Source organism: Dromaius novaehollandiae, chromosome 2 (assembly GCF_036370855.1).
Source record: "Dromaius novaehollandiae isolate bDroNov1 chromosome 2, bDroNov1.hap1, whole genome shotgun sequence".
In the NCBI taxonomy this organism is placed as follows: domain Eukaryota; kingdom Metazoa; phylum Chordata; class Aves; order Casuariiformes; family Dromaiidae; genus Dromaius; species Dromaius novaehollandiae.
Window position 1 is genome coordinate 138,647,487 of NC_088099.1, and position 25,582 is coordinate 138,673,068.

At 36.5% G+C, this 25,582-nt stretch overlaps 1 protein-coding gene across 1 annotated transcript in view; it reads right to left on the reverse strand.

Moving 5' to 3' along the window:
- Positions 1 to 504: 504 nt before the first annotated feature.
- The window catches only part of UBE2V2 (ubiquitin conjugating enzyme E2 V2), a 34,035-nt gene continuing 8,957 nt past the window's right edge, over positions 505 to 25,582 (reverse strand). Inside the window, exons 2-4 of the mRNA XM_026102969.2 lie at positions 15,979 to 16,124; positions 8,893 to 9,018; positions 505 to 1,374 (exon numbers count right to left, since the gene is read on the reverse strand). Coding sequence (XP_025958754.1) covers positions 1,228 to 1,374; positions 8,893 to 9,018; positions 15,979 to 16,124 — 419 coding nt within the window. The 3' untranslated portion in view covers positions 505 to 1,227. The remainder of the gene's footprint in view (positions 1,375 to 8,892; positions 9,019 to 15,978; positions 16,125 to 25,582) is intronic.

The window sequence follows — 25,582 nt, forward strand, 5'->3', positions numbered from 1 at the left end:
AAGCATCCTGAAGTTTTTTTTTTTTAATGTATTTTAGACAAGACAAAAATGACACAGGAGGGGGGAAAAAAAAAGAGAAAAGAAACGCAGAAGAGGGAAAGATGCAGGAAAAGAAGAATCAAGGTAGTAGCAGCTTCCAAAGAAAGAAAAAGGACTGAGAAGCAGGACAGATTTCAACAATGTGGTCTGAAAACTGCTCAGAGGTCAAGTAAGCCAAGTGAAAGAGTTTTGCTCATTTCTCAAAAGAATCTAGGGGGAAAGAAGGAGGGAGGCTTTTTTTTATACAGTGCAAGTTTGTCCAAAGAAGTGGTACTGCAGATGACAGAATTTACTCCTCTGCAACAAACGAAATATCTTGATCTATCAAGTAAAGTGAGCATACAAAAAGTGGTAAGAATAAAAGGTGCATGTAAAACCAGCAGCAATATTATGTTTGGCTTTCCACTACTTCTGCAACTTACTGTACATATATTACATCGCTATTATAGAAATGGCACAGTCTCAGACACTTTCCACATTTTATTTACATTTTAAGACTAACTTTAATCTCAATCACATATCCATACATTTCCTTTGTTTCACTAAAACTTAAATGCATGGTTTATTAGAACAAAGACTGTAAACAAATATTTGCCATGTCCGATACATGTAACACACAGGAGCTGCTTAACAGAAATTAATCCCCCCATTTTATAAATACAGGTATCAAAACAATCCTGAACATACTTTGTGACACTACTAGTAGTCGGCACCCACACCTTTGCAAAATTAAACAAGATGAGCAACGGTATTCACTGTACCTGCTACTTTAAAACAAATTTAATTGCAGCTCTTTTACTAAGCAAGATGGATAAAGCATGCCATTTATATTTTGCCTTCTCAAGAGATTATTTTCAGAAACATATATTATTCCACAGCAATCTGACACTTTCCGTCATGCTTTCATCTTGTAAAACCTGAACTCCAATTTTAGGCTATTTCAGGCTTATGCTTAAATGACAGTGCCTTGATAAGAGAAAAAAATAATTGTGCTGCCTTTTTCTCCCATAGTGCCTGAAAACATATTGGGCATACATATATTTATATATATTCTTACAAATGTCCAGGTCATGTATACCAGCTGAAATTCTTTTAATGTGTGGGTGTTTGCATTGTGAGATTTAATCAAGACATTAACATGAGTAGAAGGTTGCTGTTTTAAGACAGAAGTTTGAGAATCAGCTAAAATTAATTGTTGTAAGTTTGTCCTTCTGGAGGTTGTGGAAGCTTCATATTTTCTTTGGACATCATTAGACGTCTTAGCTCTTGAAGTACAACTTTAATGCTATAAGAATTTTGCCATTTTGCTAACACTGGTATGCTCCGTGCATCCACCTGGAAAAAAGAAGAGGGAGTTATAAGGAAATTAAGTTACCATGAAATACCAAATTTCTACATAAATAATTTCCTTTTTTCTAATAAAGATTCAAAGCATCCCCCGACACTTTCCCTGTGGCATAAATATAGTCCCTATGTTCATAAAATACTTTTAGAAAAACAGTCATATATTTACATACAGATACAGATACTCTGCAATAAAATCCATACAGCTGGACCCCTCCATCTATGCTGATATTAACATTAGTGTGAAGGAAAGGTGGGGGGGGGGAGAACAGGAATTCAATAGTCTACTGCAAAACCGTGGCCACATTTTTAAAAAAAATTATTTTTATTAATTCGCTTTAAATTAGGCAAACAACCCCCCCCACCTTATTTTAATATGTCAATACATACACTGGGGTTTTCTCAGTTCTTTAAAAGATCTGGTCACACAAGAGTCCAAACAATATCAGTTTGAAGAGGAACTGAAAGGAAAAGACACAGGACTTCGCCTGTTCATTTATGGGACTTGTGGGACAATTCACACAATTCACAATATAACATGGAGGTTTCCATAGGCAAGTCAGCATTTGACAGTCAGCTTGGGAACTGTTTTGTCAGCAGCCACCCAGCCCCAGCAAGAAGCATCTTAACACATAGGAGCATACATCTGTGCAACTGCACAGAAGGCCCTCGTAAACAGCTATCACATACTACTGAACTCCACTGGCAGAGTAATGTGGCAGCCCACATAGTTGTAAATGTTGGAAATCACTGCTTTATCATTTAGACAGCATAAAACACTGAGAACTTTATTTTCCCATTTTAATTAGGGCAAACAGGAAAAAAAATAAACACTGGAATCAGAAAAAAGAATGTTACCACTGAAGTTTTATTTCTACATTGTTCAAATTGAGACTGTCTAGTTTCAGAACACCAGAAGATAAGACTAAACATTTTTGTTGGAGAAAACTGAGGCCAAGGTTTAACCATATGCTGGCTTCAATGGCAATACTAGTTTAAGAAACTTCTGGTCCCTCTCACGGGGCACTTGTTCCTGCATCAGTGCCTGCTGCTTATCACCTTCTCAGCTAAGCCCTGAAATGTTCGTGGGGCTACATTCTGACCTGAATGGGAGAATCCATCCAACTGAAAAACACATACGGAAGAAAGTGCTTAAGCAGGATCCTTGATCCAGTTCACAGTTGGACAGAAACTCTGAAGAGTCCTCCTTTAACTTCTCTAGGGCAAATGGAGAGGAAGGGTCTGTAAGAGATCTTGGTACTTCAGAACAGAGTTCAGGTTCATACAAATAATGACACTCCCCTGCTCAGAATCGGGAACTCCTTAAACTCAGTACAACTGCCAAGGACAGCATATCACCAAAGCACAGCGTAAGGCAGTAAGATTACTTAATAGTTATTCCAAACATTAATAAGTTAGGAAGAAAAAGAGCACGGAGAGGAAAGCTGTATTATGCAGCAAGATCATGCCTACTTAAAATAAGCATGCAAGCATGTAAGCTTGTAGAGAAAGGTTTTGAAAGTAATGCTGCTCAGATCACCTCTGTAACTGCTAGACTTTTTCCTCTTCTTTTTTTAAAGGAGTATTTGGTCTAATATGGCAGATAAAGGGGCAGTATCAAGAGAGAATAATCTTTGTAACTGGAAAACAGCTTCTCTTTTCTTAGAGAGCAGACTATTAAACAAAACCACCAGGGAGAAAAAGGGAAACTCTGATAAGAGGTTTCCTGTACTACCAAAGTAGCAGCTTGAGTAAGACATCTATTCAGCCAGAACTCTGTTCTGAGGTACCAAGATCTCTTACAGACCCTTCCTCCCCAGTCCTCCCAGAGAGGTTAAAGAAGGACTCTCCAGAGTTTCTGTCCAGCCACCCAGACCTACAAAACTAGCAACATGAATTCATTTCAAAATTAGAATAGTGGATATCACACTATTCAAAACTATACTCTATATAGAGAATGCAGCAAGAAATGCATGACACCATCATTTTTCTCTGCGGGGGGGGGGGGGGTCCTACAAAAAGGAAGAAAATTTGCACAGTGGTAAGCAGCATGGGAACAGAAGAAACAAGGGCTCAGATCATATATCCACTTGGCATGCAGCTGCAGCTGTTTAAGTGGTTATTTCTTATTTCTCCCCTTCCCCCTAACTTGTTAATACTTCTCTGCAGCCCACCTGACATAAGCCCACCTTATATTTAAGCAAAAATGGAACAAAACACAACTGCTTCATGAATGCTTTAGTATAAAGCCTGTCAGCACAGATCAGCAATTTAAACAACTTTCATGTTAGTCTGAGTCACAACACTGTCTACTGAAGTAGCTGAGGAGAGATCACAGCACATGTCACTGGACTGCCAAGAAGTCAATAACCTAAGTAAAATAGAAGGAAAAGACACTACAGGTCAAGGGCCATATAATACTTGCAACAGAGGATCCCCAACCAGGAAAGACACGTGCACTTGGTGGGGCAGGGTGGGGGAAAGAGGGTGGAAGTCCATGTGATAATTAACTGTTTTAAAGGAAGACTGGATAGATTAGCAAAGATAAGAACAAAAGATGAGTTTAGATTTCAGTAGCTTTGAGGAAGAAAACTTAATATAATTATTAGTTCAGATAAAGACAGGCTCAGCAAAAAATAGCTGGAAAGGCAGTTGCTGTGGGACTCCCAAAACAAAAGTCTGTCTTTGGTCTGGCAATTCTGCTTCCATACCATCTTCCTTTTCTTCACTTCTCCTCAACTTCACCTTTGTAGGCTCTCTCAAGATTGGAGAATCAGCCTCAGTTAAAGCACTTACTTAGTGTTGTTTAAACTAGGTTTAAACCAGTGCTGTTTAAACAGTGCAATTCTACATACACGGGCTAAGTAGGAACATAAGAGTTGGTAACTCCAGGCTCCTCCAGGATAAAAAGTAGCTCTTGACTGGGAACTTGTAGCAGCAAACAGACTGTAAAATCTGTTTATCAATGTTATGAATGTTTTGAGTAAAGATTTTGGCTCAGGTTTTATTCTCTGCATTACAGAAGTTATTTCCAACGTAGACAGTACACAATAAATTTACCTCATGAAGAACAATGCTAAGATACTTGGAAGGGCTACACAAACTATGTAATGTTCAAACCAAAGCATCTAGCTAATATTAGAGGTATGCATTCTGGTATATAGGAGGAGGATTTTCAAGATCACATAGAAGTTAATAAAGCTCAAAACTGCAGCCTCAAGACTATTTTATTCTGGTGGTACATTGTAATTCCTTAAACAATAGCAAGAGCAACAATATGTATAATGCATGAATTTTTCCACAAAATTGAAACCTAACCAAATAATTTCACAAAACGCTGTGTTCAGTGTTTATAATGATCCCAGTATCTTAACTTTAAGTAGCAGCAAACTGCTTAAATCTACTATAAACATATTCCAATAAATAACTGGACCACAGCTTAAAGACTTACAGTTGACAGTTGCAACCGAATTTAAAAGAAACAGCTGTAAATGGTATTTAAATGAACAACAGTGATTGCAAATCCTGCAAGCAGACTGCTGCAGAGTGCTCTCACAGATGCAAAAATCCAGCATCCTCAGAAGACCATGGGAAAATAAATACCATGTCAGAACACAACCTGTGTTTTATCAGCATATGATACATAAGTCTTCAAGAGAAAAGACCCCACTGCATTAAGAATGATAATTTAAACAGAATTTTACAACAGTAACACCATTAGCACAGAAAAGCATTTTGCCCAGCCCTACTTACATACCTTGACTAGCTTTTCTGAAATTAGTAACCTAATTCTGTATACAGAAGCAGTAGCTGTATATGCAAATTGCAAAGCAAGCAAACACAGAAGCTAACCAGCAGACTGAAGGAGAAAGGCACTTAAGCAGTCTGATTCAGAACACCTAGAATTGGTCTCTTGACGTAAACACTCCTAAAGTAACCCCGCTCTTTTTCTACACTAAATATTTTTCAACCAGTGATCTCTGAGATCCCTGGAGATAAGCTCTTGATGAAAGAGTTATTTACAAGCAACAATCTCTTCTCAAAATAATCAAACAAAAAGTCAGTAAATCAATAAACCTGTCATGGTCAATAAGGATAAATTCATTACACAGACCTGCAGTTTTCAGGCAGAATGTGAAGGGACTTGCAAGTTAAAAAGGTTGAGTACCACTGCCAGTGAAGCAGTTTGAGACTACTTTCTTTCGATCAAAGTTGACTCTGGTGCACATCCATCTCCCCTCTCCATCATTCACATGCCAACTCAACGGAAATCATCATCCTCTAAACTCACACTGGGGGCTATACTTTTCTTCGAAGCGGTGTTACTGGCACGCATCTTCTGTAATGTGTTCCTTAACAATGTTCTAAATGTCTTGAGTAACGTGATAATACTGCTACAACATAAAATCTGTGTTGTTGTTAAACTCAAGCCTCTTCCTTTTCTGCAAGTCACCGACTTTTTTCATGACATCTATAACCACTGTGATCAAAAGCTGCCCATATGCCAAAAACAGGGTGCAGAAGCACGGTTGGGAGAGTTTCTGCTTCTTGCCTCCAACTGTTCAAGGAATGCAACAACCCTGGTAAGCAGTTATGATCCATTATATGGAACACAATCAGAAAGTGAGAGAGCAGCTTGGAAGAAACAAGAAAGAACTTATAAAAGAGGGAGCAGCAATGCGAAATGTTGCAGAGAAGTTCAGGAGTGTTTCAGGAGAATAATCTGAGGCTGTGGTTAAGACAACAGCATATGCCTCATGAGACCTGGGTGCAAGTTCTGATTTTGCAATCACCTTTTCAGAAATATGGGTTATTTTGTCTTCCAGTTTTTTCATCCACAAAACATCCACATTTTATGTTTTGCCTTCCACCATTTTGGAGCAGATGTGTACATTATACACGAACAGACCTAATGCAGATGGACCCCATTTTTACTTCTAAAAATATATCTGGTTCTAGCAGAATTTTCCTAAAGCTAGATTTAAAAAGAAGTTAAATGAAAAACTATTTAAATATGTGACATACTATAATCAGTACTCTCACTATAAATAAAACATTTTTTATCTAAACCCTGATTTTTAAAACATATTCTTAAATGACTGAAAATGAAAACTGCAATTAGTTTCAGATTCAAGAAAATAAAATCCTAAGTATATTACTCTCTAAAGTAGTCATTCACAAACAGTATTTAAATAATGAAAAAAATACTTTAGAGGAAAATCCTAGAGAATTGAGTGCTCATCATACTTAGAACCTCTGGAAAATAAAGACTAATTCACTTGCTAGGTTAAATATATGAATACATTACATTAATCCAGCATGTGGATTTTGTCATTAGATAGCATTTACTGAACTAGTGATTCTTAAACAGATCCTACACTTGTACTCGTACCTTTATTTTCAGTTAAATTAACATACAGTCTACAGGACTATAGACTACATGGCTGAATTTTATAATATTAACGGGTATTCAGCTAATTCTCGTAACACGTTTTTAACCTAGTTTACAGTTATGGAAACACAGGTATTAATTTATTTATCCAAAGCTGAAAAAGCTGGTCTGGGCAAAGCCAAACTCAGTCAACCGAATCCCAGTTCTGTGCTCTGATTTGTAAAATATGTCCTAGTTTATCTGACAGATTTGGCACAACTCTAATAAACACAGTGGCAAAATAAGCTAAAATGCAAGATACCAGGACGATGGAGACGTTAAAAATTAAATAACGAATGAGTTTTAAGTTGTTTAGTTCTGAAAACTGTTTTCATTAACAATTCAATCTAATCTTACTGAAATCCATTAAAAAATTATGCATTTGCATAGCAATTCCTTCATAAGATATACTAGTTCATAGAAATATTGAGGGAACAATGCAAGGAAGATTTGGTATAAACTTATGAATTTATTAGAATCAAACTTTTCCTGTAGAGAGACCTGGATTTCAACCAGTGCTTTTAAAACCGCCCTATCTATCCCTGAGCAGACTTCTCACAAGAAAAGCTCCAAGCCAACTGAGTTGGTAAACCTGAGTTTTCAGGCTCTGCAGGTCTAAGATTCTGCTCCGAAACCAACATTCATTTTCTCAGGCATGCACAGATGAAGGCATCAGAGCATATTTGTTCACTGAATCAGAATAATACATGTTTCTAGGAGGAGGTATCAAAATAATATTACAAAGATATAAAAAGCTCTGCTGCATTCCAAATTGGCAACTTTGCCTAGTCACAACCTTTTAATGAACATATATACCTAGATAACCATCCACAGTTTGGAAAAAGGACAACAGCTGATTTACAGATAACAACTGTATTAAGATTTTCAGGTAGAGCTAAGTTGGTGGCTATGCCAGAAGTTCTTTCAAATTAATTTTAACCTATTTCTGAAATGTCAGTGCCCTGGCTTTGGATGTCCAATCAGCACACTATTTTACCACCTATGAGAGCTCAAATGAATGCCTAAGAATTTCTCTCTCTGCTACACTCTTTCAGATACTTAAGTTTCACATGTCAGTATTATAATTACTCAAATGCAAGTCAAACTTTCTTCTGAATCTTTTAAACTATTTCAAATCTAAAGATGATCTCTGACTCATCTCTAAATATTACCTTAACCCAATTACTTGGCATTCATTGGAGACAAAGATACACATAGATATCAGGGTGATAAATTGTTGTTTCCTGTTCATACGCACATGTATCATTGCAAATGCAAGATAGCTTATCCCTTTTCCACCGAGATCCAAGGTACCTCAGAGTTATTCACAGGATAAGAGTATACAATGAATAACAGACTGTTGCTTGAGCTGCTGTCATTGCTTACCTTAATGCACTCATCCCACACTAAGCACGAGGTAAGTCAAAGTAACTTATTGCAAATGGATCTTTAAAATGAGAGCGATTACCATCTATATTAACATACCTTAAGACAGAAGCTCAAAATCATCTCATATTTGAATAAACCCAGTACAAAGAAAACAAGAATCTAAGTACATTGGTTCATTACAGGGGAGTTATTACATCTAAAGTAGTGAGGATGAGGCAGAATAACCTCTATTTGTAATTAATGAAAACATCAAATAAAATTCAGATACTGAAACAACCTTTACTGCCTAAATAAAGTAATGGTCTTGACCAATACAGTACTCCTGTTCCTATTTGAATCTAATCTCCTTTTTATAAGGAGAAATACCTACACATGGCTTAAACAGTCATTTTATTCTGTGCAAAACTAAAAGCTTTTTTTTTTTAAATGAAGTTGAAAAGTGTTTCAATACTGTAAATAATGCGTATCAGGTCTTGAGACCTGACTGAGAAGCCACTGGTTTATTATAAATACCTAAAGATTTGAATGTATGTAGTACGCAATGAAAATCTGATTCAAACCAAGTATCTATGTTGCAAAATTTAAATATGAAATCTCTGTCCAACATGCATTTCCTCACCTGGGCTTTTCCCCAGTTAAAATTCATAGTACAGATTAACAAGGTGGTTGGTCTTACCATTTCAACTTACCATTCCATTGGAATTATTTATTCCATTCATATTAATTTTAGTTACAAATCTAACTGTTGGAGGTGCTTCTGGATATTTAGGTCCACACTCTACTTTCAGACTGTATATTCTGTTTTCATAGTTTGTCTAGAAAGCAAAAAGACAGACTAATGCATCTTACTGAAAGTTGAATATTTAAAAAAACAAAGCAAAGGCAGGAGCAATAAAGATGAAAAATATGAGATAATTATAAATCTGTTCATATTATGTATCAGTTCATGGTCTTGGATTACAGATTGATATTCCACTGTTTTGGTTATCTGGATTACCTAATGACTATGTACAAATTACATTACTTCTTAAGACAACAACATTACCATAAAGAAGTTAACAGAAAACTTTTTTTTTTTAATTCATATTTACTCTTATCCCTCCTACACATTTGCATTCCCAAATCAACTTTGGCACAGTAGGGTGCTGAGGGGAGGATCAATGATCATTAGGAAAATTATCTCTTTCCCTCACAAAAATATCTAATACTGCAAAAAAGTCAGGAACAAGGAAAGATAAATATGCAAACAACCCAACAGTTAAGACACAATCAAGAACAAGATGAGAACAGTATTAGCAAAAAAAATATTCTAGATGTAATGAGAACTCCAGAAGATCTCCAAGACTTCCCAGTTGAGGATTTCTAAGCAAGGAAATGCTTCAGAGAGGAAGAAAATCAACAATGATAATTAAAAGTTTAGTTTATTAGAGGATTTATACACTTTGCAGAGTAGAACTAAATGACGGTTAGTTCACAGAAGACCTCACTCCAAAGTGACCATGGAACAGATCATTCTTTTAACTGTTTCAAAGTGAAAATATATTTTGAGAAAGACCAAGTAGAAATTAATACAGTGCTACCATTTTGTTTTTAATCTTGTCAAGTAGACTATACATAGTAAGAAAGTGTTTGTGGCTCTCTTGGTCACCAATGCACACGCCTTTGTACTCCAAAAGGAAGGAAGCCCAAACCAGTTTAAATACCTCTTTCCAGTAGCACAACAGAAAAAGCTACTATGAACCCATAGTAGCAACATGTCTCAAGACTTCCCAGAAGTACCAACTTTAAGTGGCTCTGCATCAGCCAGCTATCAGTCTCTCAAAGTAGAAGTATCAGCCACACAGTCTATTTATCAAGGAGCAGTTCACTTTGTGGTCAGTTAAAAGGCAGAGTGGAAATCAGACTACTGAAGCATCCTAACTGTGACACACAATCTTGGGAAGCCACAAAGCTTGAACACCAGCTGGATCAGAAAGAAACAAGGGGAAGCTTTTATCTGCACGTAAAATTGTCCATCACTTCTTTCCAAGATTTTTCATTATGGAATGTATAAAGAAACCCTTGGAGCAGTACATCTGTGCTAAGATTGCTACTTTACCACTAGCATTCCTTAGTTAAAAGTACTAAAGGTCACTAAAACACTGAGTGTCATCAGGGATAGGCCTTTAATATTCAGTGCCAGGAGAAAGTTGTATTGTCTTGATACCTGAGACCATCTAAAAATTTCAATCAAGTCCAGACTGACCTGAAGCTATGAAATCACCATTTCTTAGGTTATTCGTAATAACCTTCTATTAAAAGACTGAAGCTTTCTAAAAAGCTTCACTATCACAGAAACTACTAGACAGATAAAGCTACCAAACAATTCTTAAGAAGCAGAATATCTTTGGTTAGTCTTTCCTAACCAAAGATGTTTTCTCCTAATTTTTTCCCACTAAAAGCTGAAGGCCCAATGAAAGTAACCATGTCCCATTACAGATAACAGCCTCCACTACAGCAAGAATATAGAACAATTCTGGCTATTTAACCAGACAAAAACACACACTTCCTTAGGGTGCTGTCAAGTTACAGAGGAAAAAGGACAGAATGTATATTCCCTGCTCAGTAGTCTGAAAAATCGTAAGAATGGCACTCACTCTTATAGGAATAGGGATTCCTATCCACGTAGCATCTCAATTTTAGTCTGTTTTCCCACTCCCCCGCTTACTCTAAAACAAGTACCTCTGCCACCCCCTCCCCAAAAAGCCAAAAAAGGGTCAATTTCAGGGTCAGAAAAATATTTCTTTTAAACCAAAACAAATCTTCACCTCTCCCTTTCTGTTGGTTCACCCTGCAAACAAAGCAAGAAAAACTTGTCAGTACATTGTTTGCACAGCTCTTGGGAAACCACGTATGTGAAGAACTTCATGCTCTGGACAGTATTAGCAGCTTCCTCCACCTTCTGCCAGGCTGCACACTGTCTACATAACCAATTCCCAAATCTCCCACCTCCTACAAACCCTGAAACTGGAAATGGAATTCTTCTCATCGAGGTACTATCACTGGCTTGGGAACTGGTGGTCTTTCACTTTATATCATCACAGCTGACAATCACAGCTATTTTTGCATGCACAAATTATTGTGCACTGGAAAACAAATATTTGAATTCCAGTTTCTACCTATTGGCAAGTAAGTCTGCTTATTGTAGACTAACGCAATTTAAAAGCATTTGAAGTGTCTCACACAATACAAGTATACCTTTTAAAGAGTTATATATAGAGAAGAAGCAATTGCAGTGGTTCAAACCAGACTGTACAGCAAGATCCTGAATGGGAAACTTCCACAGTATTTCAACACAACCCAGTCAAATTCCTTAGTTATATCTACTATTCCAGTCTATACTGAGACTGCCAATCACACAAGCTTTTTGCGACAGAACAGCTCAACATCGACAACACAAAAATCCTATTTTGACTGCCTCCACAAGTTTTAATTCCACTATCAGCAAGACCATTCTTCAAGCTCTGAAATGGCCTAGGATATTACTTGCCTGCACCCTTTCATAAAGAAAATACATGGAAAATGATAGCTTTAAAAAAATAAAAATAAAAACAAAAAAAACCAAACAAACAGGCATGGGATTCCCACAAATCTTCTCCAAAGATGTGGTAGGAGTCTGCTTTAGGTCAAATCAGAAACCAGACACAGACACTTGGTGACTGACATCTACATGTTCCTTTGCTGTCATCTGGCTCTCCAGATTTCCAGTTCTTGGGGCAGTGAGTAAAACTTCAAGCTGTGAACATCACATTTCTCAGAGAATCCATCTAAATTTGCACCAAGTCCAGAAAAAATAACTAATAAAAATATAAGTACTCACTATTTTGGGGAGAGTTAACTTCAATGACCCAAATTATGATCATTTAGATGTTGGAATAATGAACCATTTTATCACTGTGCAAAAAACGTAGAGTAAGCACGTATCTCCCTCAAATGCCAGGACATGTTGGGAGGGCAGTTATTCTTTCATTTCCAAGATCACATTGCATGACCACCTACAATTCTTCCCTATACCAGGCAGTGAAATTCTAACACGCAACTCTGATGGGTGTCTGCCTAAGATGCTTTTCCCAAATGTTAACAACTACTTGGTAGAGCTATATATATTTACTGTAGCTATAAAGTACTATATACTAGAGGCTGTTCAGAAAGTCAGGGAGATCTATTCTAACTAGCTCACATTTGCAAGTTCTCAAAAACCGTAAGACTACAAACTTTGTTTAAAACATACTCAAACACTTTGATTCTATGGAAGCTAGTATCCAAAGCATACTGTCGTGTCTATATTTTAAATTGGTCCTCTCTCAAGTGCATCTAAATATTAAGAGCACCACACAATTATGGAGACATTCAAAAGAGTCTGCTGCAAGTTACAGCTAATTTTGACTTCCAAAAGGAGCTTGAACTACACTGGCAATAGAACTGGCAGGAGACAACATTATCTTTACTGAGGCCAATTTCTGATTTCAATTCTTGTCTTTATTACACGCCCTCCAGCATGGAAAGACGCACAAGACAGCAATCTCACATATGCAGTGAGACACATACGGTAACTTGTTACAATATGTTACTTGAAGTACAGTCATTTAAAGTCTGCATTTACATAGCGATCTCCTGTATCATATTGTAACTCATGAGAATGATTGCACAAAAGTTACTACTCAAGCAATGATATATCCATTCCTATCTTTGCAGGTGACACTAGAGATGATTACAGACATGCCTCATTTTACTGAACCTCGATTTATTGCACTTCACAGATATTGCGGTCCTTACAAATTGAAGGTTTGTGGCAACCCTGGGCCGAGCAAGTCTATCGGTGCCATTTTTCCAACAGCACGTGCTTGCTTCGTGTCTCTGTGTCACATTTTGGTAATTCTCGCAATATTTCAAACTTTTTCATTCTCATTATATCTGTTACAGTGATCTGTGATCAGTGATCTTTAATGTTACTATTGCAATTGTTTTGGGGTGCCACAAACTGCACCCATATACATAGTGGACTTATAAGTGCTGTGCATGTTCTGACTGCTCCACCGACTGGCCATTCCCCCATCTCTGTCCCTCTCCTCAGGCCTCCCTATTCCATGAGACACAACAATACTGAAATTAGGCCAATTAATAACCCTACAATGGCCTCTAAGTGTTTAAGTGAAAGGAAGAGTCACACATCTCTCACTTTAAATCAAAAACTAGAAATGACTGCTAGAAATGATTAAGCTTAGTGAGGAAGGCACGTCAGAAGCTGAGATAGGCCGAAAGCTAGGCCTCTTGCGCCAAACAGTAGCCAAGTTGTGAATGCAAAGGAAAAGTTCCTGAAGGAAACTAAAAGTGCTACTCCAGTGAACACACGAATGATAAGAAAGCGAAACAGCCTTATTGCTGATATGGAGAAAGTTTTAGTAGTCTGGACAGAAGATCAAACCGGCCACAACATTCCCTTAAGCTGAAGCCTAATCCAGCCCTAACTCTCTTCAATTCTATGAAGGCTGAGAGAGGTGAGGAAGCTGCAGAAGAAAAGTCTGAAGCTAGCAGAGGTTGGTTCATGAGGTTTAAGGAAAGAAGCCATCTTCACAACATAAAAGTGCAGAGTGAAGCAGCAAGTGCTGATGTAGAAGCTGCAGCAAGTTATCCAGAAGACCTAACTAAGATAGTTGATGCATGTGGCTACACTAAACAACAGATTTTCAGTGTAGACAAAACAGCCTGACACTGGAAGAAGATGCCATCTAGGACTTTCACAGCTAGAGAGAAGTCAATGCCTGGCTTCACAGCTTCAAAGAACAGGCTATCTTGTTAAGGGCTAATGCAGCTGGTGATTTTAAGTTGAAGCCAGTGCTCATTTACCATTCCAAAAGTCCTAGGGCCCTTAAGAATTATGATACATATACTCTGCCTGTGCTCTATAAATGGAACAACAAAGCCTGGATGACAGCACATCTGTTTACAATGTGGTTTACTGAATATTTTAAGCCCACTGTTGAGACCTACTGCTCAGAAAAAAAGATTCCTTTCAAAATATTACTGCTTATTGAAAATGCACCTGGTCACCCAAGAGCTCTGATGGACACAATGAGATTAATGTTGTCTTCATGTCTGCTAACACAACATCCATTCTGCAGCCAGGAGTAATTTCAGATTTCAAGTCTTATTATTTAAGAAATACATTTTGTAAGGCTATAGCTGCCATAGAAAGTGATTCCTCTGATGGATCTGGGCAGAGTAAATTGAAAATCTTCTGGAAAGGATTCACCATTCTAGATGCTGTTAAGAACATTTGCAATTCATGGGAGGAGGTCAAAATATCAACATTTACAGGAGTTTGGAAGAAGCTGATTCCAATCCTCATGGATGACTTTGAGAGGTTCAAGACTTCAGTGGAGAAAGTAACTGCAGATGTGGTGGAAACAGCAAGAAAACTAGAATTAGAAGTGGAGCCTGAAGATGTGACTGAACTGCTGCAACCTCAAGATAAAACTTTAACAGATGAGGAGTTGCTACTTATGGATGAGCAAAGAAAGCAGTTTCTTGAGATGGAATCTACTCCTGGTGAAGATGCTGTTGTCATTTCAACAATTTTCACAAAGGATTTAGAATATTACATAAACCTAGTTGATAAAGCAGCAGCAGGGTTTGAGAGCATTGACTCCCATTTTGAAAGAAGTTCTATTGTGGGTAAAATGCTATCAAACAGCATCGCATGCTACAGAGAAATCATTTGTGAAAGGAAGAGTCAATCAATGTGGCAAAATTCATTGTTTTCTCATTTTAAGAAACTGCAACAGCCACCCCAACCTTCAGCAACCGCCACCCTGATAAGTCAGCAGCCATCAACATCAAGGCAAGACCCTTCATCAGCAAAAAGATTACGACTTGCTAAAGGCTCAGATGACGCTTAGCATTTTTTTGGCAATAAAGTATTGTTGAACCAAGGTATGTACATTGTTTTTTAGACATAATGCTATTGCACACTTAATAGACTACAGTATAGTATAAACATAACTTTGACATGCACTGGGAAACCAAAAAATTACTGTGACTTGCTTTATTGTGATATTTGCTTTATTGCGATATTTGCTTTATTGCAGTGGCCTGGAACTGAACCCACGATATCTCAGAGGTATGCCTGTATTTCTTTTGCAGGTTGTATTGTTGTAAATGAGATTCTACAGAACTTCAAAGGTCAGAAGGATATAAACTTTATTTATACATTTTATCCTGTCGGGGTAACTAATAACTGCCTGGTCTTTAGGCATGATTCAAGTGGACTGCATACAATGCTACATTGAAAGATTATTTAATAAAACTGGTGAAATTTTAAAATATTCTGTCACTGTTACACAACTGAAATTACCAGGTACATACAGTAAATCATGGAGAGACAGTTACCCTGTTTACTACATTATCACTGTCCGGTATTATGTGTGGTGATAATGGAAATACGGACCAAGTATAATCATAACTCCAGGTAATAAGTCTCAAATCACAACTGGCTTACACAGTTACAGAGACATACAACTTGGGCAGGCCAGACTCAAAATACTTACTAACATGCCAGGATGTGATGAATTTTAACATGAATATAGTGTTACAGAACAAGTACAGGTAATATTACTACAACTTCATACATTAAATTTTAACTAATTTCTTTATGCTATGACAAAGCAATCTTTTATCTTTTTGCAATTTGTATTGCCTACAAACAAACAAAAAGTCTTTTAACTTGCCACACTTACCCTCGGTGGCCCAATAATCATGCCTGTCCATCTGGTGAGTGTCATGTCTTCATCATCTTCAAGGCCCCAGCTTACTGTACCATCACCTACTCCTTTCTGACCTTCTTCAAGTTCTTCCAATAAGCGAAAATTACGAGGTACTTTAACTAGAGAAAATGGAAGAATGTAATTAATACTGGTCACAAGAAGAAAACAAAGGTATTTAATTGCTTTTATATTTTACGCATTAGCAATTATTGAATATATTTTCAAAGCTTAACAAAATACATCCTGGGTGAATTTATGCAGCACTCAAATTGTTTTGAAGCAACTAACCACTCCACTGGAAGCTAGTTATTACCAACTGATAGCAACACAAACTATAAAAGAGAAAATAAGAGAGTTCTCTTTAGTTTGAAATTGCCATATCAATTTAATCTGGATTCCAGTTGAGTAGAATTTGACAGCAAACTGATTTTTGAAATATACTGGCTCTAAACAGTGCTCTACTTGAGAAAGAGGAAGATCTGAATTAAGCAGATTCCTTCCAAAAGTAAAAAAAGGTAAAGGATGCAACATTCAACACAATCAATCTTAAGAAATGTAAACTGTAAGAGAAAGACTAAAATCATTTTCACTTAATCATATTTTATTTAAAAATCAATGAAACAGACATGAGCATCTGAAAATAAATTAGAAATCAAGTCTTTTTTAATCTAATGATTATTATTCACACTTAACAAAAAAAACATGAAGCACAGAAACACTGATTAACTTCTTGGAGATAATGATGTTCACAACAGAATATGAAGACATACAGGCTCTAAAGAACACTAAGTAATACTCATGTACCAAACTGATATTACTGAATTTTGATTTTTATACATAAAGACAGACAGACACTGACAGGTATAAAACAAGGGGAAGTTTAACTGCTTTACATCACAGAACATAGAATGGTACTGCAGCATTAGTGTAGGGAAGAAGGATAACATACTTGTGCATGTGATTATGACACAATTATCTTCAAATAGAAAATACAGAATGATGTAGCAGCAATGTTATGATACAACAAAACTTTGGTTTTATTATGGCTACTTATCAAGTTTTCCATGATTTTTACTAGAGAGCCTTTCTTTTATTGGAAGAAACCAGGTAGTCTGTAAAACTAAAACTTTAAGACTAGGTACATACAAAGTTCTTAGGAACACATACTGTGCTAGTTTGAAAAAATGGGGGCCAGAGAAAACCACCCATCATATCAGCTCTTTAGCTGCTGAGGATCTAAGTTTGACTGCCACAGTCTGCATTCCAATCCATCTACGCAAAGAATTAATGCCCAAAGTGTATAGTATGAATATGTACCCATATGGATGAGTATGAATAAGCACACTCTTGAACGACTACTTAAATAGCTTACCTTTCAAAATTATGGTTTCTCTTAAAATGCATTTGAAACAATTATTTTTGTAACCCATATTAGGGAGTGGCTCCTAAAAATTTTAGGAACGAAAAACCTCCAAGCAGTAACTCCAAGTTCCCAGGAAGAAAAAAGTTAAAGAAAAAAAACATTAAGAGTATACATCAGGACAGTATAAGGAAGTTCAGTCACTGGTGTGGTCTCACCTTCTCTCGTGTTGGTATTACTGCTCATCTGAGCCCACAACGAGCTACTTCAGCTTGCTAACTGAGCAGAAAATTATACATTTGGGTTGGTCTCCTGAGAGTTTAACAGACTGACCCAGCTCTGAGAGTTCAGACAAGTACCAGCAAACACTCACATTATCTTGATGTGAAACTACATTTTAATGGAGTTAAATTACTCTTGAAGCTTATTTTCACAGATAAGAGTTCACATCCAATTACCTCCAAATGTTAGCACAGTAAGGATCAAGAACTGTTTTACTATAAATTGAATTTTGTACAGTTGGCTTCTCTTTGTGAGAGAATGCTTGAGCATCTTCAGTAAACCAAGAACACAGCCTCCAAGTACACAATTACAAAAGCATTTGGAAACTGGTGTGACATCAACAGTCTTTTCTTAATGCCTCTCAATTGTTTTATAGTGCAGATCATGTCTCTCTACTTTAGCATAGATCCTTTTAGAACACTTGATTTATTTGTTCATTCCCACAGTCCCATCCTGACTTATTAGTATTAGAACTACACACTGCACTGCTCTAGGTCAGATTAAGTATGAGAACATTCACACTTCTATCGCATTATTACCTAAGAGTATAAAGTTTTTACTTTTGTTCCATATTCATATATGCTCTGACATAGAGTTCTCCAATAAAATATTAATGCTAACCTTTTTTTTTCCCCAAGTTTTTTAAACCAGCCGCATAAACCAGCATTTTGCATCACATAACCGAACAGATTTTGACTGGTGCACAAAGCCTCAAAACAACATATCCTAGCATCCATTCACTATCTTAGACCTCTCCTGTGGCTTAAATCCACCATCTCTCAGAATTCTGCTCTGAGTGCAAAATTTCCGATTTACAGTTTACCTCTTTAAGAAGCACATAAAAGATGCAAGTAAACGGGCTTTAAGTTTAGTTCTGATCTATGTTATCACCTTTCAGTGCAGCTGAGATGACCCGAAACACACTTGCACAAGCACTTACTGGGCTCTTCCTTCAGCCAAATTAGCACACTAATCTAGCAAAAAGCTGCTACCTCTTTAGGCAAAAATCAAATCTGACCAGTTAATGAACTGAATTGACTCAGGAAGAAGGATCAACAAATGCCAGAGCTGACTGGCTGTGTCTTTAAATGCCTTCTTTTGTGAAAACATGGGTGTGGGGATGAGGGAACTTTCTGTGCCTAAAAGCCATTACGCTGGCTCAGTTGTATCATAAAACTGTACTCAACACAAAACCACAAAAGACGACGGTTATGAGAACGTAACAAACTTTTATGACTGTCCTGTGTTTATCACATTTTTTCGCACTAAGTAGTCTGTGCTCACCAGTTCCCCTAAGGTAGAACACAGAACTTCCTAGCAGTGAAGGACTTGGGAAATGCCCAGACCATCTCCAGTAAATAAGAGACCTTCTCTGCAGAAAGATGAAAACATCAAAATGTAACAGTGCCATGCTACCTGCACTCACACTCCAAATCAGTGCTAGAATCAGATAGCAAAACACTGCTCTGAAGCTAAAAATGAGTCAAAATATTGGGGGGAGGGGGAACTTACAGAGATTCCAACCAATTACCCCCCCCAACCCGAAACCCTAAAAAGTCCCAGGAAAAAAAAATTCAAGACCTTCACTAAAATTGGATCAAAAACACAATAAAACAGGTTCCCTTTCAGAAAGCTATGCAGTCTGCCAACATTTGAGTTGGACACAATTTAAATGACTGTTTAAATTAAAATAAAACCACTGTTTCATAAGAGCACTTCTGTATTTAAGTTATTTAGTTCACTTTTGCAGACATATTCCATTCCTTTACTTATAAGTTCACAGGAAGCACACAAGATCTTTCTACCCATCTATCCAATCCTGTATTTAAGATCTGGACAACAACCACCCCTTGTATTTCCAAAGAGATGACCTCACTTGTCAACTGCCAGCAGAGGAGGAGAAAAACAAGCTGTGCACATCTTAATTATGAATATCCACTACAGCTTTTTGCAACAAAGAATTAACAGGTCTCTATTCTCTTGCTTGTAAAAACCACTAACAACTACTTTGTCCCTGGAATACATGATTAATGTTTTATCCTCAATACCTCAAAGTTCCATTGAAGTTACTACTGAATGTTTTATTACAAAACTACTATAGATAGATTTGTGACAAGTGACATCAAAATCTTTTTAAATTAATAGAGTGGATTAAAAAGCAAAAAACAACAAACCCCCCTTATCTTTACAGTGACTGTCTTAGAAACTTTACCAGCAAAATGAGTTGGAATTAAATGCTACTTCCCTCTTAAGAGAGTCCACTCGCACACAGTATTGCATTCTACATGGTCATGGTTTACAGAAAATAGATCCACTTAATTTGAAGAACAGAATGTGTGTACCAGATTGTGCTTTCTTTGCTGGAAAAGAACAGCAAGATTGGGTATTTATGGTCTAGATCTTTTGGAAACTAAACTTGTCCCTAATATGAAGTAGAAGTTCTTATTTGTATCACTATTTCACATATTCCAGAGAGCACAGAATTTGGACAATGAAACACCTTCCTTGTGTTCCAGTTAAACAACCTAGCAAGGGGTACAGCACCTTTTTGCCCACCCTTTGCAGCTCATCAGCAACAGCAAAATTAGAGAAAACACCCCCAATCTTCAACTGAGTTTCAGACCTTATATGTATCTTCTGAGACAAGCTGTGGCAAATGAAGACAGAAATGCCTCTATCTATTCATTACCATGGACCAGCCAGATACTACTTTCCCCAACTCTAGCTGCTGAAGGGACCACTAACTGGCTTCAGGCAGGAGCAGACAGGTTATTTTTACTCCCCATAAGAGCCATCTCTCAGTTGATTCCTCTCACTTCCAAGTGAAAGCGATTAAAACGGTCATGCGATTTTATCACTGGCAAAGCTGTACAAACAGTAACCTCTCCAATCAGTAGGCTGTAATCAACGGCTAGGTACAGCACTGCACCTAGCATAGCTATTTGCAGTGACTGACTAGGGCTCTTCATGTGAAAATATACCTGACTTCATCAAGATTAAAAACAAAACAAACAAAACTCCTCTTTCCAGCTTACCTGCAAAGCTTACCTCACTATGGATTTTACTGCCCAGATGCATCCTGACTCCAAAAAAACATGCATATCAACTGTTAAAAAGTACTTATCAAATTTTCAGAGTTGAAGCAAAAATATTTCACCTTCTTAAAAAAATCCATCCATGCTCAAATATACCAGTTGTTTTTAATTTAGAATTTCAATCATGAAACTGGACTACAGAAAGCGATAGCTATTAGAAGTGTGAAAACATCAGTGAAGTTAATACCTTGGAACAATGAGGAATGAACAAAAGAGGAATTAGTAAACAAAGATTTAAATTAAGTAGGAAGTGATACCTCTCAATAGGAATTAGGCAGGTTTTTAACTTTTATAAATATGGAGCTACTTCAGACATCATGTTCTAAATCACTAAACTTTTTAGAAATAAAAGGTACATTACACAGTACAAGTAAGTTACATTTATAATTTTACCCAGAATCTGAACAATCTGAAAAGAAAAATCTGGGGGAGACAGGGAGGAAGAATCTTTGGTGTCCTTTACTAGGACCAACAAGTTTTACTGAAGCAATAAAGAGAACTGGGCAAGACAAACATTTTCTAGATGAACCTGTTCTTGCCAACGTAAAGACACAGTTCCACGTATGCTAACGCCAGAATACCTACCAGAATACCTACTAGTATAGATTAAGTTAGGATCAAGAGAGAACACACAACTGCATTCATGTCAAATTTGTCAGAGCACACTGGCTATATTAATCTTATTTTTAAAGACACTTATACTGATGCAGCTCCTTCTCTAGTCATATACATCAGTTTAAACTTAAGTGGGCTACACTGACATAACTGTGGCCTTACAGATATATGCATTAATTGCTTTAAAATGCATTTAAGCTGGTGTAATTAAACAATGTTTTGGTTTAGTACAGTAAATTATGGAATACTTCAGCAGGCGTTCACCTTTCTGTGTAATTTCAAACTAACCAATGCAAGAATGAATACTTTTCAATGTCACTCTGCAGCAATCTATTAACTACGTCTGTCTAAAGCTGAAAGTAAATTACATTTCCATGCTGTTCTACACCAAATTAAATTTAAAGAGTGTTCAGACTAAAGCAACAAAAGTGATATAACAAACTGAAGAAGCTGATGTACACTAGACTAAGTGCCAAACTTGACTTAATGAAATAGCAAGCACTAAACTGAAAAATAAGCGTTAGCATATTGGATTGAACCTGAGAGTCCAAATTGCCTGCATGTTATTCATAGCAAGAGGCACAGCAAGAAGCATGAGTGTGATAATCCAATCTTCTCTTTTCGCTGCCCCTTATAGAAGGGAGTCATAATCCTAACCTTTCATAGATTGGCTCAGCCACTAAAGCACGAGGTTTTCTGCCCCCCCCCCCCCAAAAAAAACCTACTTTTCATAATCACTGTATATTCCAATATCCATATCACCATTCAGTCCCTCTTAAAATCTCCCTCTGCTCTTGGCCTCAATCACTCCTGAAGGCTATATTTATAATAGCAGCGTTTTACCATAGTAATACTGGCACACTATACTGACAGCACACTCCCAAACACAGCTCTACAAACAAGTCTCTCTACTGACCCAAGAACAAGCTATATCAATAAACTATACATTAGCCCTGCTAGGATACTGCCAGGGATGTTATTCTTCCTGACTGAGATAGCTGTGTCAGGAAAGCTCTGTAGTATGGATGATTTTGAATGTGTGGATTATCTTCTACCTATTGACTTTTAGGTAAAACAACCCTAAAAAATACAAAACAAAGCTTGATAACCAAAAAGAGAAACTAGCAAATCCCATTTAACAACTCTGGGATGACCAAAAAAAAAAAAAAAAAAAAAAAAGCAGTTTTAGATGATCAGGGGTGGGAGACAGGGTGTCAGCCTTGTAAATTCCAGGCCATAGCCATTTTTTCCTGGGGCAGGGAGGAGAAGAAATAAAAAGTTCCAAAGAGAAAGACACAGAAAATACCAAGTTCCTTTCAGCCTGAACTATTCATGGGAAGTCTTGCTTTGGACAAAATACAGCAAGGAGGTGACATATTCTTGATATTGTACTAAAATAAATAAAGTACACAAATATAATGGGTGTAATTTATTTCCCAATGTCATTTACTTTCAAACTGAATAAAGTTATGGCAGAGAAGATGGATTTGACACAGTACAGAAATTCCCAGAGAACTTCACCTATATTCCTTTCTTAGAGGAAAAAAAATAGAAGAATCTTAACTACCACCTGTGAGGCATTAACAAAAAAAACAAACCAACAAAAAACACCCAGAAAGCCGCTAGCAGCCCCTGAAATGGGGGGGTATACAAACAAGAGGGAAGAGGGCTGTGCACATTTGAAGGCCTATTTTGGCTATTAAAAAAAAAAAAAAAAAAAACTTTGTGGAAATAATTTTTAATAATTATAATTTTATATTTACATATATTTATTTTAAACTTACATATATAAAAATTTATATAATTTTAACAACTATAAAACATACACTTCCCTCAAAAATCTACTTTTAAAAAAAGTATGATCTAGATTTTTGTTTGTCAGTTATCCTGCTCACATCACATACCCTTATGCCCAGTAAAAGATTCTGTGAATACACAGAACAAAAATGATTAACTTACTACCAGGCACTTAATATAAAAGCATATTACTAGGCTTACTATAATTACATCATAATTATTATCTAGCTGAGGTTGATCACAGTAACCTGATTCCACAAGCCAACGGTATTTTTAATAACTTTCATATTAACAAAGTTGGACATCACAGTCTACAAAAAGAACTCCATCACTACCACTAGCAGTGGAATGCAGCAATTTCATATGTTTTTCTTTTTTTTCTCTCTCTTTTTTTTTTTTTTTTGAAATGAGAATGCTACAACACACATAGTAAAGACACTGTTTCCAATAAGCAAGAATCATGTTGTTTTCTTGTACATGGCAAACAGAAGTTCTCGGTGAAAAGCAATACATTTTTGCAGCAACTTAGAAAGCATCCCGTTGCTGCTGTGGAGCTCAGTTTATGAATCAACACCACACAGACTACAGAACATGTAATGACTCTGCACTGAGAAAACTGTAACTTTATTTAATGGGTTTGATATATATTGACGTTTTTGTTCAATGAGACTTCTGTTTTCTTACAATTATGGATACATCCCACTTCATTTAACTGCCTTACAATCACGTTTCAATATACTTCATAATTTTGTATAGCAATAGATCTCATAAAGCTACATTTAGTATACATTGCTCACATCTACTTTCTCCAGTTAGTATGTCCCAAAGCAATGAAATTCAGGCAATGGAATATTCTGCATTAACAGCTTTTAGTTTAAATTAAGAAAGTACTATATTGTCCTAAATGAAGGTAGTGAGCAGCAGTATTTGAACCATATACATTGCTCAGAACGGTGAATAAGGTAGTAAATGATTGCAGCACCTAATGGTTAAAACATCACAATAACTTAAGTATAATATTTTCCACAAGAATATTCCAGTCATCACTGATTTAGCCATATAAAAACAAACACAATCATTCCTATCAATGACAACGAAATACAAAAGGAGTTATTAAAAGTACACATATAGATGACATAAAAAGACAACACAAATCAGTGACCCAGCAAGCACTCAGTACTTCTGAAATTAATCATGGGCAATGTCTCAATAAATAAATAAATAAATAAATAAATAAATAAAAGTGATCCTGAATGCTTTGTTCTCCGTTTGTCTAGTATCTAAAGTATGTGTTGTATCAGATTAAATGACCAGCATCTTGCCATTACTGTTTGTAACTGGAAAAGCTATAAGCAACAGCAGTTTTGATCTGCAGACTCATGAAGACAAACCCAACTAAGCTTAATTGTGGAAAGCTTCAATAAACATGCAGACCTAAAGAAAAACAAGTCTGACATAATCAGGTAAAAATCCACTTCCACATAAGAGAAAACTATTCATCCTCCCCCCATCTCTTTAAATTTGGGCATTAATAAGAAAATTGATTATCAGCGTATAAATTTGCACAATTCAAGTACGCAGATGCCTCATCACTGACAAGTAGAGAGCAACTGGCCTTGTATTCAATGTTTCATGTGTTTTTCATAATTCAGAGCCAGTTTTACTACAATCCTAAACTGTCAGAAAACTGCCATCTTACAAGCATTAATTAGAGAAATCACCTGTACTCAAAAGAGCTCATGAGATGAGTACCAAGTGAGCTACTTGGCTTCGCAGGAATAAAATGAGATATATACACACATACATACAAAAACACATAGTGATACATGATACATTTGACTATGTAGGAACTCTTTGTAATCTGGTTAAGTTTTTTTTTTTGCTTTTTACGATACATAACATTTAAAACACTAATTTGAAAACATAAGTTGGAAGACTTAAGGAGTAGGTATAATTCTAAGAACTGCGCTGAAGTTACTTGTTTTTTTAAAAATAGGTCAAAGTATGACATTTCATCAGTTTTGGGGGGGGTGGTTTTGGTTTTTTTCCTTTTAAAGACACTTCACCTGTTGAGAAACACTTCCCTGTTTCAGCAGAAGCCAGTCTTCTGCTGCTAAATAGTCACAGCAATATTAAAATAATAGACCCTAATCTTAAAACCTTCCTTTCGGTTAAAACTATCTAAAGTGATATTTCTTTTCAGAACAACGTTGGTGATAATATTTATGTATTTCACATAAATGAAATTTTACCTTTGTTGGTATCGTAGCAGATACAGTTCAGAGTTAAAGCTGGGCCACAGAGAGAAACTTCCACAGAAGTTTCCTTCATATTTGGGTCCAGCCATAGTCATAAACATCCTATATGTAGTTTTTATTAAAAATACAGCTAATTAGAAACCAAAATTTTTTCCATGTTCACACAGTTG